The sequence below is a fragment of the Amblyraja radiata genome, chromosome 5, assembly GCF_010909765.2.
Source record: "Amblyraja radiata isolate CabotCenter1 chromosome 5, sAmbRad1.1.pri, whole genome shotgun sequence".
Classification (NCBI taxonomy): domain Eukaryota; kingdom Metazoa; phylum Chordata; class Chondrichthyes; order Rajiformes; family Rajidae; genus Amblyraja; species Amblyraja radiata.
The window spans coordinates 36709761-36725099 of record NC_045960.1 but is presented as its reverse complement, the minus strand read 5'-3'; the positions used below and the strand labels follow the sequence as shown (position 1 = coordinate 36725099).

General features: G+C 41.1%; 1 protein-coding gene across 1 annotated transcript; it reads left to right on the top strand.

Annotated features, from left to right (window-relative positions):
- Window positions 1-296: 296 nt before the first annotated feature.
- On the top strand, window positions 297-11227 carry prdm13 (PR/SET domain 13). Its single transcript, XM_033021027.1, has 4 exons — window positions 297-568; window positions 2745-2876; window positions 2989-3109; window positions 8915-11227. The coding sequence occupies exons 1-4, from the start codon at window positions 428-430 to the stop codon at window positions 10399-10401; spliced, it is 1881 nt and encodes a 626-aa protein (XP_032876918.1). The 5' UTR covers window positions 297-427; the 3' UTR covers window positions 10402-11227.
- Window positions 11228-15339: the final 4112 nt, after the last annotated feature.

The following is a 15339-nucleotide window of genomic DNA, read 5'->3' as shown; positions in this document are numbered from 1 at the left end:
CACAAGCTGACGATTAATGGTCCCGCCAGACCTTTGATTCACAATCGCCTTTCTTGCGCTCTTGACAAATTGGATTTTAGGAATGGGAAGGTCGCCTGGGCCATTGTTCTTGGCTATTTCGAGCACTTTATTATGCAGTTGGGTAGGGAAAGTCTCCATGTGTGTCTCTCTGACCCTCTTGGCTGTGGCTCGCAGCTGTGATCGCACCAAAACTCTCTCACCAAACTGAGCCACTCTGTGCACTCCGTTCAAACGCCGCCGTCCCCCCTTTGGATAGAAAAAGCGCAGCGCACGGGCTCCAACGCGTCATTTCGCAGGCGGAGACCAGTCTGTGTCCATCTCTTTCTCTCTCATCTGTCTCATCTTGCTGTCAATCCATCCCTCTTCCTTCGCTCCTTCTTCCCCCCCTCCCTGCATCCCCGGAGCCATGCAAAACCCCCGGAGTTCGGCGATCACCGTGACCGCGGGAAGCATCATTCCAGCCGGGCTCCGTCTAGGTCCCGTTCAGGGCATTTTTAGGCTGGGGAAATATATGTCCGATCGCAAGGAGCATTGCAACAAGAAAAAGGTAATAGATTTGTTGCACGGGTAGAAATATTTGAAATATAATTTTCCTTTTGCTTTATAATTTCTCGAGAGCGTGAGAGGCAGACATTTAACTTCTGCGTGATGGTCGGTAGCTCAGCAGAAGCTTCAATGGGTAATTAGAAAATGTTCTTCACTGAGCCTGAGAAAACTATATTTCAAGTAACTTATCTACACCTATATAAAACACTGGAGAAAGAATCAGTGACCTATGTTCTTCAGGTATTGTTTTCGGTTGGCTATTGTCATGGAGCCGCTTAGTCGTTAATTGTTAATTACTTGTATTTTCCTGCAAATTACCAGACTGTGTGAACTTCTGTTAACGTTATTGTCAGATTACTTTAATTGGACCCAATTCCTACAATGGTGTGCGGCTAAAGGGATCAATTTTATGGCCTGCGGTTAACCGGACGGTTAGGTTTCAATTAATTTATTTTGCCTCGTTGAGATCCATAATCCGTATCGAAATGTCATTTGCAAGACACTTCGTTTTTATTTACTATTGCAATTGGTTGTTAGCTTTGAACATGTCCCCGACTGCACGTTTTCCTTTATCTTCATTAAAGTAATATTTAGATAAATTCAGTTTATGCCTTTGCTGAGCAGATTTAGCGGAACAATTATTAGTAGCTGGACACTACCCATTCCATAAACCCCTGTTTATTTTCACTGGTTGTGTTGTTTGACACTACGCTGTGAATCGCAATTGATGAACCTCAGCTAGTCTCCTTGTGTGTATATTAAGGACTATGCACGGGGCATGTATTTACATATACATATAGAGGGAAGATTATTCGGGCTTGTTTCCAATATTGCCACGGGCTTCCTTAAACAGGTGCAGATGCCGTGTCGTCTGTCACGGTCAGATTCTTAATTTGTTAAATCCTTATTAAACGGTCTGACAAACAATGTTATTTATTTCTCGTCTGTTTCGATTTTGTTTCTTGCGGAAGAATCATTCTGCCTAATTAATAGCTTAACTTTTTCCCAAGCAATTATAAATGACAGCATTTGCTCCACCCCATTCCACCATATTTTGGTAATATCTTCCTTTCACGGAGAATGATGAAGGGGGCTATTTTCAACGCCTGTTCGTTGAATTTCTCTGTTCGTCAAGTCGGGATATTTCAGTTGTCGAGATGCAGAATATAAACTCGGAGACAAACTTTAAGTGCACAGCAAAATTCGATTACACCATCGGTCAAATGCCAGATGTGAACAGGTGCCACTACAATCTCGGCCTATGGAAATTCTTGATTTGCAAGTCCATATTTCTAGGACTGAACTAAGTTAACATGATCTGACATTTATAAAACTTATATACCGAAGATCGGGTTCATGATTGGGTAGTGACTAATAACAAATCGGATTTGTTTGCGTATTGTTTTATTAGTAATTCAAATTTTAAATAAGGCATTACAATTACAAATACCGAGAGATGCGAATTTTAATTATGTGAAAAAGCGTTCGAAGAATCAACGCATATATTTGAAACAGACAGACTGCAGAAATCCTACTTGAAATTAACGGGATTTGTATGCGTGTAAGGTGTTTAGAGTCTGAAGAAGGGTCTCGACCCGAAACGTCACCCATTCCTTCTGTCCAGAGATGCTGCCCGACCCGCTGAGTTGCTCCAGCATTTTGTGTCTATCTTTGGTGTAAGGTACAACATTTCCAAAGTTTACCTCGCCCGGTGTATACTGGCCCGGACACACACACACACACACACACACACACACACACACACACACACACACGTGCGCGCGCAAACACCAACCCTTAGTCACTCCTAGTTTAAGGCCCGGTCAGCAAGTATTTTCAGATTACATTTCATTTGGTGTACAACGTTGGAAAATTCGTTCGATTACAAATTTCTGTTGACCGACACACCTAGCAGATATACCGTTGCTACAACAACTTTAAAATAATACCATTGCAAGTTTGGGTTCAAATTGTCAGCCCATACATTTTACTTTTCCCTTTAATCGTGTGTTTTTATGCGAAATCTTGCGGGAACGATTCTATACATTTTACGATGGGAATTGAGTTTGTTGCAAATAAACTAACGTAGTGAAATGAATCTTAGAGATCGTTGTTGGGATAAATCGAGAACCTGAATGTGCCCTTCCTTAAATCGCGATGCTGGGGATATGTTTCAGGTGCGCTTTGTTCGAGGGGATTTGGTTGACGAAGCCGGCGAAACCGACCCGGAATGGACAGAGTTAATCCGCCCAGCCAGACATATCCAAGAGCAGAACCTGGAAGCAATCACCGACCTTCCAGGGGGACAGGTACCTCACATCATTGTATATGTAGCCATCATCACTTTTAAGGCGAGAAAATAATCCCAACATACTTGGGAATCACTAAACTTTAACGATCTTTCTCTGTTTCTTTTGGCAGATCTTTTACAGAACACTGAGGGATATCCAACCCGGAGAGGAGTTAACAGCTTGGTACTCCAGCTCCTTGGCTCAGTGGTTCGATATACCAACCACCGCCACACCGACTCACGATGAAAAAGGTAAGGCCAATCAACTCAGGTCTCGCTGGAAAGTGCTATCAACGACGGCGAGACTAGAAATAGCTGCCATGTCAAAAGTATTTCTGGAGAATTTCTCCACAAATGTTTAAAACTACGTTTCCGTACAAATATTCAACAGGATATTTCCGAACAAATGTCTGAACGCGTGTTACTGTTGCACAGCTCGTCTGCATGCATAAACACATGTCCGTAAACTATCAGTAACTAGCTGTGAGCAGCGTTATGATGTTTGCCTAAAACTGCATCAGAACTGATGCGGACTCAAGTTTCCGCTCAAACCTTTAAGAGTTTGTCACCCGTGCTTCATCGGTGTTTTCCAATACAACTGAAAACATTACAACGTGGTTAAAATTAAAACGATAGCCTGAATAGAAAAACATCTCATATGTGTAGGAGGAGGAACTGCAGATGCTGGTCTGATTATAGGAAATGGCTGATTTCCGTTTGTTTTAACATTCGGAATAGCCGTAATTATTCAAAGACGAGTGAAACGGTGTCATCTTAATTATTTTACTCTGTATTCAATTCATATCTCGATGACACATAGAGAGGAATATGGTAAAAAAAAAAGAAACATTTTTTGTTGAAACGGTGTCACCCATTTACAGGTTCGAGGCAAATGTAACACCCATCCCCTTGAAACGAAGTGAAAGTATCAGCGTTTTCCAGAAGCATGTGTGCATTAAGATAGGATTTGATAAGATAGCCCGTAGTTTTTGTCGTAGTATTCAACTCTTGTGAATAAGTTAGGCCATAAAACACCGCATTTTGCTTCTGAATAAGTACTCATTGATTGCAATAAGTTAATACATTTAGAAGGCAAATTAATTCCATGGTCGAACTGTTCTTCTCTGTTGCTGTATTGGAGTCAACATCGATGCCCAATGAACTCGTTTGGATTCGATTATGCTATGTTGCTTTATTAAACAGTATGTTCGGTTTCATTTAGCAATACTTGAACTTTCAATTGTACTGTACTTTTTTAATTGCGCTTCTTTTGACAATGTTTTAATGTGCACGGCAGAATAAAGCCGTCGTTGTGAATATTATTATAATCATCTTCAGCAGCAAAACGCAGACATGTTAAGTGTAGGAAGGAACTGCAGGTGCTGGTTTACACCGAAGATAGACACAAAATGCTGGAGTAACTCGGCGGGACAGGCAGCATCTCTGGAGAGAAGGAATGGGTGATGTTTCGGGTCGAGACCCTTTTTCAGACATATTAATATACCCTCGAATCTCCACAATGGCTGAACTCTCAGTTCTAATGAGCTCACAGTAAACACGAGTTAGTAAGAAACTACATCCACTTATCAGCTTAGAAATGAATTCAAGGATCGACTGAACATTTTCGCTCATTTTTCTTTCTAGAAAATGCATGTTTAAATATTCGCGATTTCGGTGTAGTCTAATTGAATTGTTCTGTTCAGGTCCGGGGAGAGGGAGGGGGATGGGGACGGGGGGGGGGGGGGGGGGGGGGGGGGTGCTTGGGTGCGGGGCGGGGCTGGGACAGGGACACGATGGGGACAAGTATTTAGGAATCCACCAAAATTAAAGCAGATATTTTTTGGAAATACTGAACAGATCAAGCTGAGTATTTGCCTAACTCGCTGATTGTTTTTTTTGGATGTCAGATCTACAATCTTCGTGGTTTTCATTTATTTAGGAAACATTGATTGATAGACGAGACTGAACAACGAACCACCAGAGAACAGTATGACTGATTCTAATAGCAAAATATGCTGACATTGTCATGGTGGGATTTTTGTCAGTAGCATTTTCTCTATATGATAAACCCATTCATTATTCTCTACTGATATTTTTTAACCGAAAAAATGGTGATAGGTCTATTTTAACACAACTTATCCACGTCTGCAACATGTACATATATGATAGTCACTCGCACACTAAAGGAAAAGATACATAGTTACATGGTCGTTAAATTAAAAATATAATTACATATTTGTTGGTCTGTGGTCAGAACATTTCAACTTTCCCCCTACACGATCCCCCTCCACCGGTCGCTGGCTCTTTCATTTACGGCTCATGATAATTTTCAACAGGTAAATATCAGTTCGAGGCCAAGTCATGGATTCCTAAACACTTGTCCCTGCCAATTATTAATTTCATAAATTCATATGATATAATTTCAAATGTTCATAAGATAATTTGTACATTAGATTGTACATTAGAGCATGTAACGGATTTGTCCAATGCAAAGGAAAAATGAAATAACTATTTGTACCAGGTTCCGGGATGGGGCAGGGTTGGAGTTCAGGTGGAATAACCGGAAGGCACAATTGTCTCCAAATTGCATACGAGCATATTGTTCTCTTCAAAGAATTAATAGCACTAATCTATATCGAATTCGGCTATTAAATCTCAATTTTCAGACGAGTATTGTACTGGTGATTTCTGATGGGGGTTGGGTGGGGGGGGGGGGGGGGGGGGTGGGGGGGGGGGGGGGGGGGGAGTTGAGATACTTCTGTAATCTCTAATACAGGTTTCTGTTAAAGGTCAAAGTAAATGGGACAACTGATTTAGTTTTGGTTTGGACCACGTTAACGCATCGGCTTGGTAATTATAAGGAAGGTTTGCAGGATATTTCAAAAATGAATATACAGTCCTTCTCTTGAGGCCTCCAGTCCAATCCCCACACAAGACCACCGATTATAATCCAATGTGCATCGGTTGTGCATGAGGGACCATGAATAATAATATACGAATCGCACAGCAGTGTAAAACTAATGCTGTATTTATCCTTCCGTAATAATACAATGTAAATATATGATAATAATAAATTCCACGCTTTTGAGGAGATACGATCAATTGCAAAATGTAACAATCTTCTCGTAAGAATGAATCAAGTGTAGTTAAAATAATCCAACGCATCCTTGACAGTGAAATGAATCAATGTTTTAGTCAATAATGCACTGATGCGCTATACTGAAATTATAAATATCGTCTGCTTTCCTTAAGGATTTCTGCCGTTAGAACCCGGGTAAATGAAATGATCATATAAAACATCGGTCAAAACAACGTGCAGAGGTGGGGGCTCCGTGGATCAGGCATCATCTCTGGAGGACGTTGTCAGGCGATGTTTCGGTTCAATTTACCACCCGAAACGTCGCCTGTGCATGTCTTCCAGAGATGCTGCCTGACCCGATGAATTGCTCAAGCACTTAGCGTTTTGTTCGGGATTCCAGCATCTGCAGTTACTTGTCATCTCTGGGTGCCCACTCTATCACCCACCAAATGGAGCTCAGGGCCTGGGAGACATTGACGCAGAGCCAACAACCTGGCTGCTCAACACCGGCTTGAGATCTAACTATTCCTTTGGTTTATGTTTCATTCGCAAGAAGAAGAGTTACTTGTGTCTACGTATACTGGATTGTGCTCTCTACATAGTAATTGTCAATCCAGGCTGCAGATGGAATTCATGCTCCAACTTTTTTTCAGCCATGTGAACACAGGGAAAATAGCTCAATCAGCTGCATTCTGTACAATTTAAATTCCCGTGAAATGTCCTGCTTCACTGGATTTTGCACACAATTCAGCGTCCGATTTTATTATAAAAGGGGGTTTCAGATAATAACGACTCATTGTGCATAAAACCTTTGAGTTTGGGTTCCTGATGTCATAATTCCATCTTGCATTATGTATTTGTTTTGCAAGGCAATGTTCGACGAACAGATAATTAGTTAATCCTGTTCCTTGTAATCGCATTTGTTTCAACATTTTACAATATATAGCGTTAACATTCATTTTACCACACAACACGCCAGTTCAAAAGCTGGACACAAAAAGCTGGAGTAACTCAGCGGGTCAGACAGCATCTCTGGTGAAAATGAATAGGTGATGTTTTGGGTCGAGATTCGTCTTCAGACTGAGAGTCAACGGACAGGGAAACGAGAGAGATATGGTGATAAAGAGAGATTGAGAACAAATGAATGAAAGATGTGCCTAAAGTAACGACGATTAAGGAAATGTGGAGCCCACAATGGTCCATTGTTGGCTGTGGGCTAGGTGCTAACGTGTTATACGGACAGTGAAACTCAACAGTCTACTGTCTGACTACACGTCAGTTAAAAATCATTTTCGTAACAGCTTCAAATGGGAGTTTCTCCAAACTCGTAAGATTACATCTTTATAGGTAGTTAAATTAAAAATGTATTCTGTAACCATATCGCAACGGACCGTCTGAACATTTTGTAAGAATAAAATGCACATATTTTTGGATTTTACGCCATTGTTGCCCACTTGCCCGAGTAACTTTTAAAGCGTGCATTTGAAATGCGTAAGGAAACATCCTCTGAAAGTCGCCATTACACCTTACGTTGATGATATTAAAGTCGCCGAATTTCTGACGTGATATCAACATTACAAGATCATGAACTGAATGAACTAGTGTCGTGCAGCTGAAAGGAATCGTTTATCTGGGAGAATCAAGGCCGACTGTAGTGACTCTAATTTTCTTGGTGCCCTCCATGGGACACACTCAGAACAGAAATGTCAGCGAGCTAGGACTAATTTTCAGCAAACTGGCAGAGGGCAAATATATTCTGATTTTAAACAGTATTTTGCGCTTTAAAACACCAGGACAAAGTTCGATGTAACTGTTTAATCTGTATTGACTTATTGTTGTCACGAAATACAGTGAACAACGTTGTCGGTAGGAAGTCCACATTGTTAAGGTCAATGTCGGAAAGGCGTCAGTTTAATTTTAATTATACCTGCAAGAACAGGTTTGGCGATTAAAAAAAAAAAAATCAAACATAGATGCGGGAATGGGGGAAGAAGGACGTTTATTGTGAAGAAGCATTAAATGGGACTGCATCTCAGAAAGAAAAATGAAATGAAATGAAAGAAAAAACGAAACAAACACTAAAGGGGAAATAGGCAACAAGACTTAAAAAAGTGACACAAATGAAAGACAAAAAAGGGAAGGTAAAAGCAAAATTGAAATATTGGGAAACGAAGTAACCGATAAAATAATGAACAGATAGTGCGAGACGGAGAACCATGATTTATATTCTACAATGAACAGTTTGATTCCCATTCTTTCCTTGCGGTATCTACAAATGAGGTAACCTCGTGGAATTGTTTCTCTTTGAATAGCAATGTTAATATTCTAGGCATTGTTCCCACTTAAATGAGAAGCTTATGATACATAGATTGCTCTTTGGGCTGTTTGTCCAACTCCTTGCCATACGCCTCCTTTCTTCAACATCAACAGATGGGCTAAGGGCATTGTTTCAAGCGCCCCATGATTTCAAGGAACAGCTGTTATCACCTCCAAGGCTAGTAAAGGCCGCAACATTAACTGCCTAGATTGTATATATCTGCTCAGGCTTGTTTTTTCTTCCTTAGAGAAGGGTACAATTACATAACCGGACTAAGAATTGCACATGCATTACCCCACCAAGCGATTTGCCTCATTAACTTCCCTTTACACGTATTATCATTTAATTTGTAAAATTGTTGGGTTGGTCACAGAAACTGCCCTAGCGAAGTCATTAGATTCTATAACACGTGAGCAAGTATTGCAAGCCCACACGTAGATTAGTTTTGATAAGCACCAGACTTTTTTATACTGCAACATTTAACTAATTTTATGTAAGACTGGCGTAATAGTTGTAACACGAGTCACAATTTGAAAGCCGTCACATATTTATGTTGTTAAATAAATCTTGTGCTTAATGAATCTCATTTCTATTTGTCGATGTAGTGGAAAAATACTTGCAATCTCACTCCAAAACTTAGTGTTCTCTTTCTGTTCTTTAGGCGAGGAGCGTTATATTTGTTGGTACTGCTGGAGAACATTCAAGTATCCGAACACATTAAAAGCTCACATCCACTTCCACTGTAGTCTGAGTAACGGCAGGGGCTTCATCAACAACGGCGAGTGCAGAATCTCCGAAACGTTCAGCAGATCGCCGAAGGCTGCAGACATATCTAGTTCGTCCACTCTGAGGAATGGCCATCAAAGCTCGTCCGTCTCCACAGAAGAGGTGAAACGATCACTTTCGCCATTTCTGACAAAAATGGCCATGAGCAAGAAAACTGCGGGAGCTGAGGATGAGCAGGACAGGGCCTTGGACATGAGTGTTAATTCAGCCAGAAGCCACGTCCCTCTGATGACTATCAGCGGGAGTTCTTCAATAGTCAATGCAATGGGCTTTCACCCCGGGATTAGATCCGCGTTCAAACCTACAGGATTAACAAAATTAATATCTTCTGAGGCAAGCGGAGACAGCAGCAGCAAAATTAACGGAATGGGCTTCAATAAACTTCTGAGCAGCATGAAGCCACCGCGTTCTAGCAGCGAGACTATAGTAGGCAATCACCCTTCCAAATGTCTCCATTCAATAGAGCCCCCAGCCCCGGCACAACCCTGCAGCAATACAACGAGAGGGTTTCCTTTATTTACTAACTTCGACCAGACGTCTGCATTCAAACACGTCGAAAGAGGACTTCACACAAGTTTGTCTCCTAATCGTTGCACTCCGATTTCAACCGGCGTTCATTTTGAGAGGTTCTCCATTCCTCCATTTGAAGGAGTTAAGCCATTCTCAGGGGAATGCAACATCCCCATAATGCCATTGACAGTGTATAATGGCGAATTTCTCTACAGCCCCCCATATTACCCCTTAAAATTCCACTTCAGTAACATGATCAAGTACCCTGAGACTGTCACCTACTTTGGCACTCCATCCCTCAACCCGGAACTTGGTTCCATCACCAACATTGACCGAGAAATTGCAATGCACACGCAACAACTGACTAGCATCGCTGCAGAAAAGAACAGATCCAGACTGGAATCCATGTCAACCACCACCACATCAAATGGCAAGCCCAAAAAGGGCCACCTCTGCTTATACTGTGGCAAACTTTATTCTCGTAAATACGGCTTGAAAATTCATATGCGGACACACACGGGGTATAAACCTTTAAAATGCAAAGTCTGCCTTCGACCCTTTGGAGATCCCAGCAATCTCAACAAACATATCCGTTTACACGCGGAGGGAAACACGCCTTACAGGTGCGAATTCTGTGGCAAGGTGCTAGTGCGTCGCAGAGACTTAGAGAGGCATGTCAAATCGAGACACCCAGGGCAGAGTATGCACAAAACGGAACGAACAGAGAGCAAAATGGAACGTTCCCTGGACGAGACCGAGCAGAAAAGTGACCACAGCAATGAGAGCGACGTGGATGTGTGTTTTACTGACGATCAGAGCGACCAAGATTCTGGAAGGAACAATGATCAGTGAATAGAACTGTTGCGAGTAAACACCGAATTGCCAAAACACGAACACGCTTGAAGCATCTAAAAATGCCTGTTTATTTTGTACATAAGATGATAGGAATTGTGCCTTTCGGTTACTGTTATCGTGTAGGGTATTTATTAGGTTTCAGTGCAATTTCTGAATGCCAAGAGACCGCCGTTTATTAATTAGCGAACTTCAAAAACATCTGTAAAACCGAGCAAATTGAATATCACAAACATGATTAAAAATCTATATACTTCCTATCAGATTTTAGCTGTCGTTGTAATATTCTCATAGCGTAAATGTTAACATTGTAGCTACACTGCAATAAATGGAACAATCCTCATCTGTAAGTCACGATGATAAATAAGGCTTCAGGAGGGGGAGGATATCAATGGTTTAGGGAAATGTGTAAAGGTTAAAGTACTTTATTAGCAGACAAGGCTAAAAGTGACATACGATGCAGAGCTGGAATCGATTATACAATTTTGTGTGAACTCGCGTCCTTAAACGGACAAACATTAAAGCACTATAAGATGGGAGCGAATCGTGACAAAGGAACTGTTATGAGGCCACGCTGTTTAAAATAGGGCAAACGGTTATTTGGAACATTTTTATGTATACATAATATCTGAAAATCTATTAAAAGCATGGATCGTGACAATGCTATATATAATTTTAAAGAGAATATACTTTTTCGTGATGTCGAAAAACATGTTGTGTATTTGTTTTTTTATATATATTAAATGATGTACAGTGCACTTAATATTCGCCTCTTCGTTACAATGCATTGTGCGCAAATTTTCAAATAAACTTTTAAATTCCGAAATAAGTGCTTTGACTTTGAACTTGTTGTTGAAATAAAAAAACAATGCGTCAATTGATATTATCTTTCATGGACAGAATCAAATAAATGGCATCTTCTGTTTTAGTTTTCTAAATATACATTAAATGGAAGTCATTAGCGATTTCCCCGCCAATTCGGAGCAAAGGTGCGTGGATGCGATTTATGTGATGATGCCTTTTAGATTTTGTCAATGAACTTGTTCTGATTAGACCGTTCTTTTGCACCGCTCGTACAATTATTATGGCCTGGCTTATTTCCCCAATCGATCTAAAATGTCAAATGGAATAGCAGGGCTTTTGACGAATAACTGACAACATTAATTTATTGAAGAAACAAGGAACTGCAGATGCTGGTTTACAAACAAAAGATGCAAAGGTCTGGAATAACAAGGGGCCAGGCAGCATCTATGGAGAACGTAGATAGGTGACGTTTCGGCTTGATTTATTTATGCAATAATTGTTTATGATTTCATGGAAAACCTCAATATTAAAAATAAATACAACATACATTGACATTAACTTTGTGCAGCGGGAAACAATGTGCTCTTATGTGCAGTTTGATAAGGAATAACAGTTACTGAAGAGTAGGTATTAAATGGGAGGCACAGTGATGCAGCGCCAGAGACCCGGATTCGATCCTGACTACGGTGCTGTCTGTACGGAGTTTGCACGTTGTCCCTGTGATTGCGTGAGTTTTCTCCGGGTGCTCCGGTTTCCTCCCACATTCCAAAGCCGTACGTGTTTGTAGGTTAATTGGCTTCTGAAATTTATTCCGAGAGTGCACGATATAACTTGTCCATGAGGTGATTGTAGGTCGGCGCGGACTCGGTAGGCTGAAGGGCCTGTTTTCACGCCATAACAAAACTATATTCTAAATAATTTCCCATACCACTCTCTAAAGCTATTAACATTAACGGCCCACAGAAGTGACAGATATGACTTCTACGATTAGATATGATTAATACGGGTGTCAAGTGTTATGGGGAGAAGGCATGAGAATGGGTTTGCGAGGGAAAGATAGATCAGCCATGATTGGATGAGGGAGTAGACTCGATGGGCCGAATAGTCTAATTCTGCTACTATGAATTATGATCATGAACTTATGACCGGTGTTTTTGTAGCAATTTCTGTTTTAGTTACAGGTCTTCTGCAGTTAAACAGTTTGGCCTCACCAATATTCGATATTAGATTTGGTCAGATACGTCGCGTTACATCATTCTGAGGATGTTATTTTTTTTTTTTTGCGTGTGTTCGGAGAGGGACAGAGAATAGCTGGTATGGCTGGTTTGATTGTCAGTCTGTCTCTCCATGGGAATAATGCACAGCTTCCGAATGCCACTCCTGATCAGACCACTGCCCCGGTATGCAGTTAAATAGATTGGAAAAAACTTGCATCCTTTTCAATATAGCGCGGTCTTTATTATGATTTAGTGAAGTGAGATAAATCTAGGGAAAGGCGTTAAAATAGGGCGTGATTACTCACAGACTGAATGGTTGTGAAGGCCAGTGTATGTTTGGTAAGCCATTGTTCGCTGAAAAACACGGCGAATTATTTGGTATAGAGCGAGCCTGATTTCGGACAGTATGCCCAAATGTTATGAAAATGCAATTAATCCAAACATTGTTGGTAATCGACCACATTTTAAATTCAATGTAACTTTCATGAAGGTTTTTTTTTGTGATTTTGATATTTTGCCTTGTTTGCGTGGAATATCTGGTAGCATTCTGCGAGCTGCAATCAGGGACGATGTGATTTTGAAAGCAACAGAAGGTGCAGGTCTGACCAAGTAAAATGCACATCTGTAGGGAACCTGCAATGGAGATGATTTGCAGAGGTTAATTTAATAAACAGACAGGAGCTTATGTTCAAATGTGTGTGTGTGAGAGAGAGAGAGAGAGAGAGTCACAAGGGAGGTTAAATGGAAAGCAAAGCTTTTGACTTCTGTTCAGTTTAAGTTTCTGTTAATTGTGCTTTGGAGTTTAAAATAATGGAGATTTCACAATTCAGGCACAGACATGTTTAAGTGAGTTGGTATCACGTCTCAGAAGCATAAAGTTTAAGGTTTCCTGGAAAGTATTAAAACAAATCCAACACAATATTCATACATTATACGCAGGTTGGGTTGATTGGACATTTCAACTAATGATAGAGAATGTTAAATCTCCCTTCACAGGATAGCCAATTTATCTGTATCCACCTATGATTTTGCAAGCTTTCTCCCATCCCATTTCTCTTTTACAGCTATCTGACATTGATGACCTCATCATCCTCCTTAATTTATCTGTAGATTTAGCAGATAAGTGTGATTACATTCACCGGAGGCTCCATTCTTCATCATCTTAGACAGGGTTTGAGAACCATCTGCTGCTTTGCCCCTTCCTGTGGCTGCACTTTCACCCTGGTGTTCTTCAGCAATTAATCCTTTGGTCCCCTCCTACTCTTTGTTGAAAGCAAAAAATATTCGCAAATGTCACCTCTTCTACCACATGTACTTGGATGGTTCTCGCTCATCATTACTTCTCATCGTCCCACCAATGCCTTTAAGCTTTCTGATTTACATTATTGGCAAGCATAGATTTCCTTCAGCTAAATACTGGAAAGACTCAAGACAATGTTTTTTGGCCTTTAAAGTGGTGGTAAATATCAGATCATATTTAACCTCGAGTAAATCTTCAGACCACACGGAGAGTCTCATCAGCACCACACATTTACACTTTCTTAATGTGGAAATTATGAAATTTATTTAGATGGCGCGGCACAGGGGTGCTGCAGCAGAGTTGATGCCTTTCAGTACCAGAGACCCGGGTTCAATCCTGGCTACGGGTGCCGTCTGTACGGAGTTTGTACGTTTTCCCCGTGACCACGTGGGGTTTTCTCCGGTTGTTCCCACACATCAAGGACGTACAGGTTTGTAGGTTAATTGACTTTGGTAAAAATTGTAAATTGTCCCTTCAGTGTAGGATAGTGTACAGGGATCACTGGTCAGTGCTGACTTGCCCACCAAATTCCCATTGATTATTGTTTTGCCACTTACCTGCAGGAAGTGTTTAATTTGTGGCAGACAAGTAATCTACCAGCGCTACTTTGGGCAATGGAAGAGAACTAGAGCACCCGGCAGATACACGTGCTGTCACAGGGAGAATCTGCAAACTCCTCACAGAAAGCACCCGAGGTCAGGATCGAACTTGCGGCCCAGGAGCTGTGAGGCCACAAAGCTTCCTGCAGCTTCACCATGCCGACACCTGCTCAGGCAGTCAGCGAACAATTGTTTTCATAAATTGCACTACGTAGTGTTATGAGAGATCACATGAAACACAATCAGACTGTATTTGGATTTTAGAATCTCTCTGTGTGCCCTGTTTATGATAACAAGCATACACATTAATGTAATCTTTCACAGTGCTGCTGATAGTGTGTAAAATGAAAATCAGTAGAGGAACGCCGATCAAATCCTGTCTTTTATTTTCTACCAGTTGTGTGAATTCCATGGAATCAGGAATTCCATGTAATGAACATATAACTATCATCACCATAAGGAAGCTCATACATGTGCATTATGGTAACTAACAAAGGTTAATAAAAGGCCGCCAGCTTTGAACAGAACAAGATTGTCAGACGCTGTAAGTATCATCGGACTGCAAGCAGCTGTGAAAGGAACTCCAAACTCTGTAGCTGGAATGTAGTTAATCTCTGAGTGCAGGATCAGGGAGCTACTGCACTGAGCCAACATTGAGCTTAGTTGGAGGGAAAGATTGTTAACATCTTCTAAAACTTCAGCCTTGCAACATCCCTTGCACTGTGAATGGGTTGGAAAACATTCCATTTTATGGATGGGAAGGTTCCAGGATCATCCACAGGCTCAGTGATGCAGGAGCCTTTATGTCAGAAGTGCCAAGTGGATGATAAATACTGGCTTCCTTCTCTGGTTTACCTGAGATAAATTTGCAGCCGACCTGATGCACTCCACATGTAGAAAAGGATACAGCAGCAGTTAAGGGTACCAATTTCACCCTAGCTGATGTGTTCTGGAATTAGCTGTATTTTTTTTAGTTAAGTGACAATGATGGAATCTATTTGACAAGGGCGAAATTGCT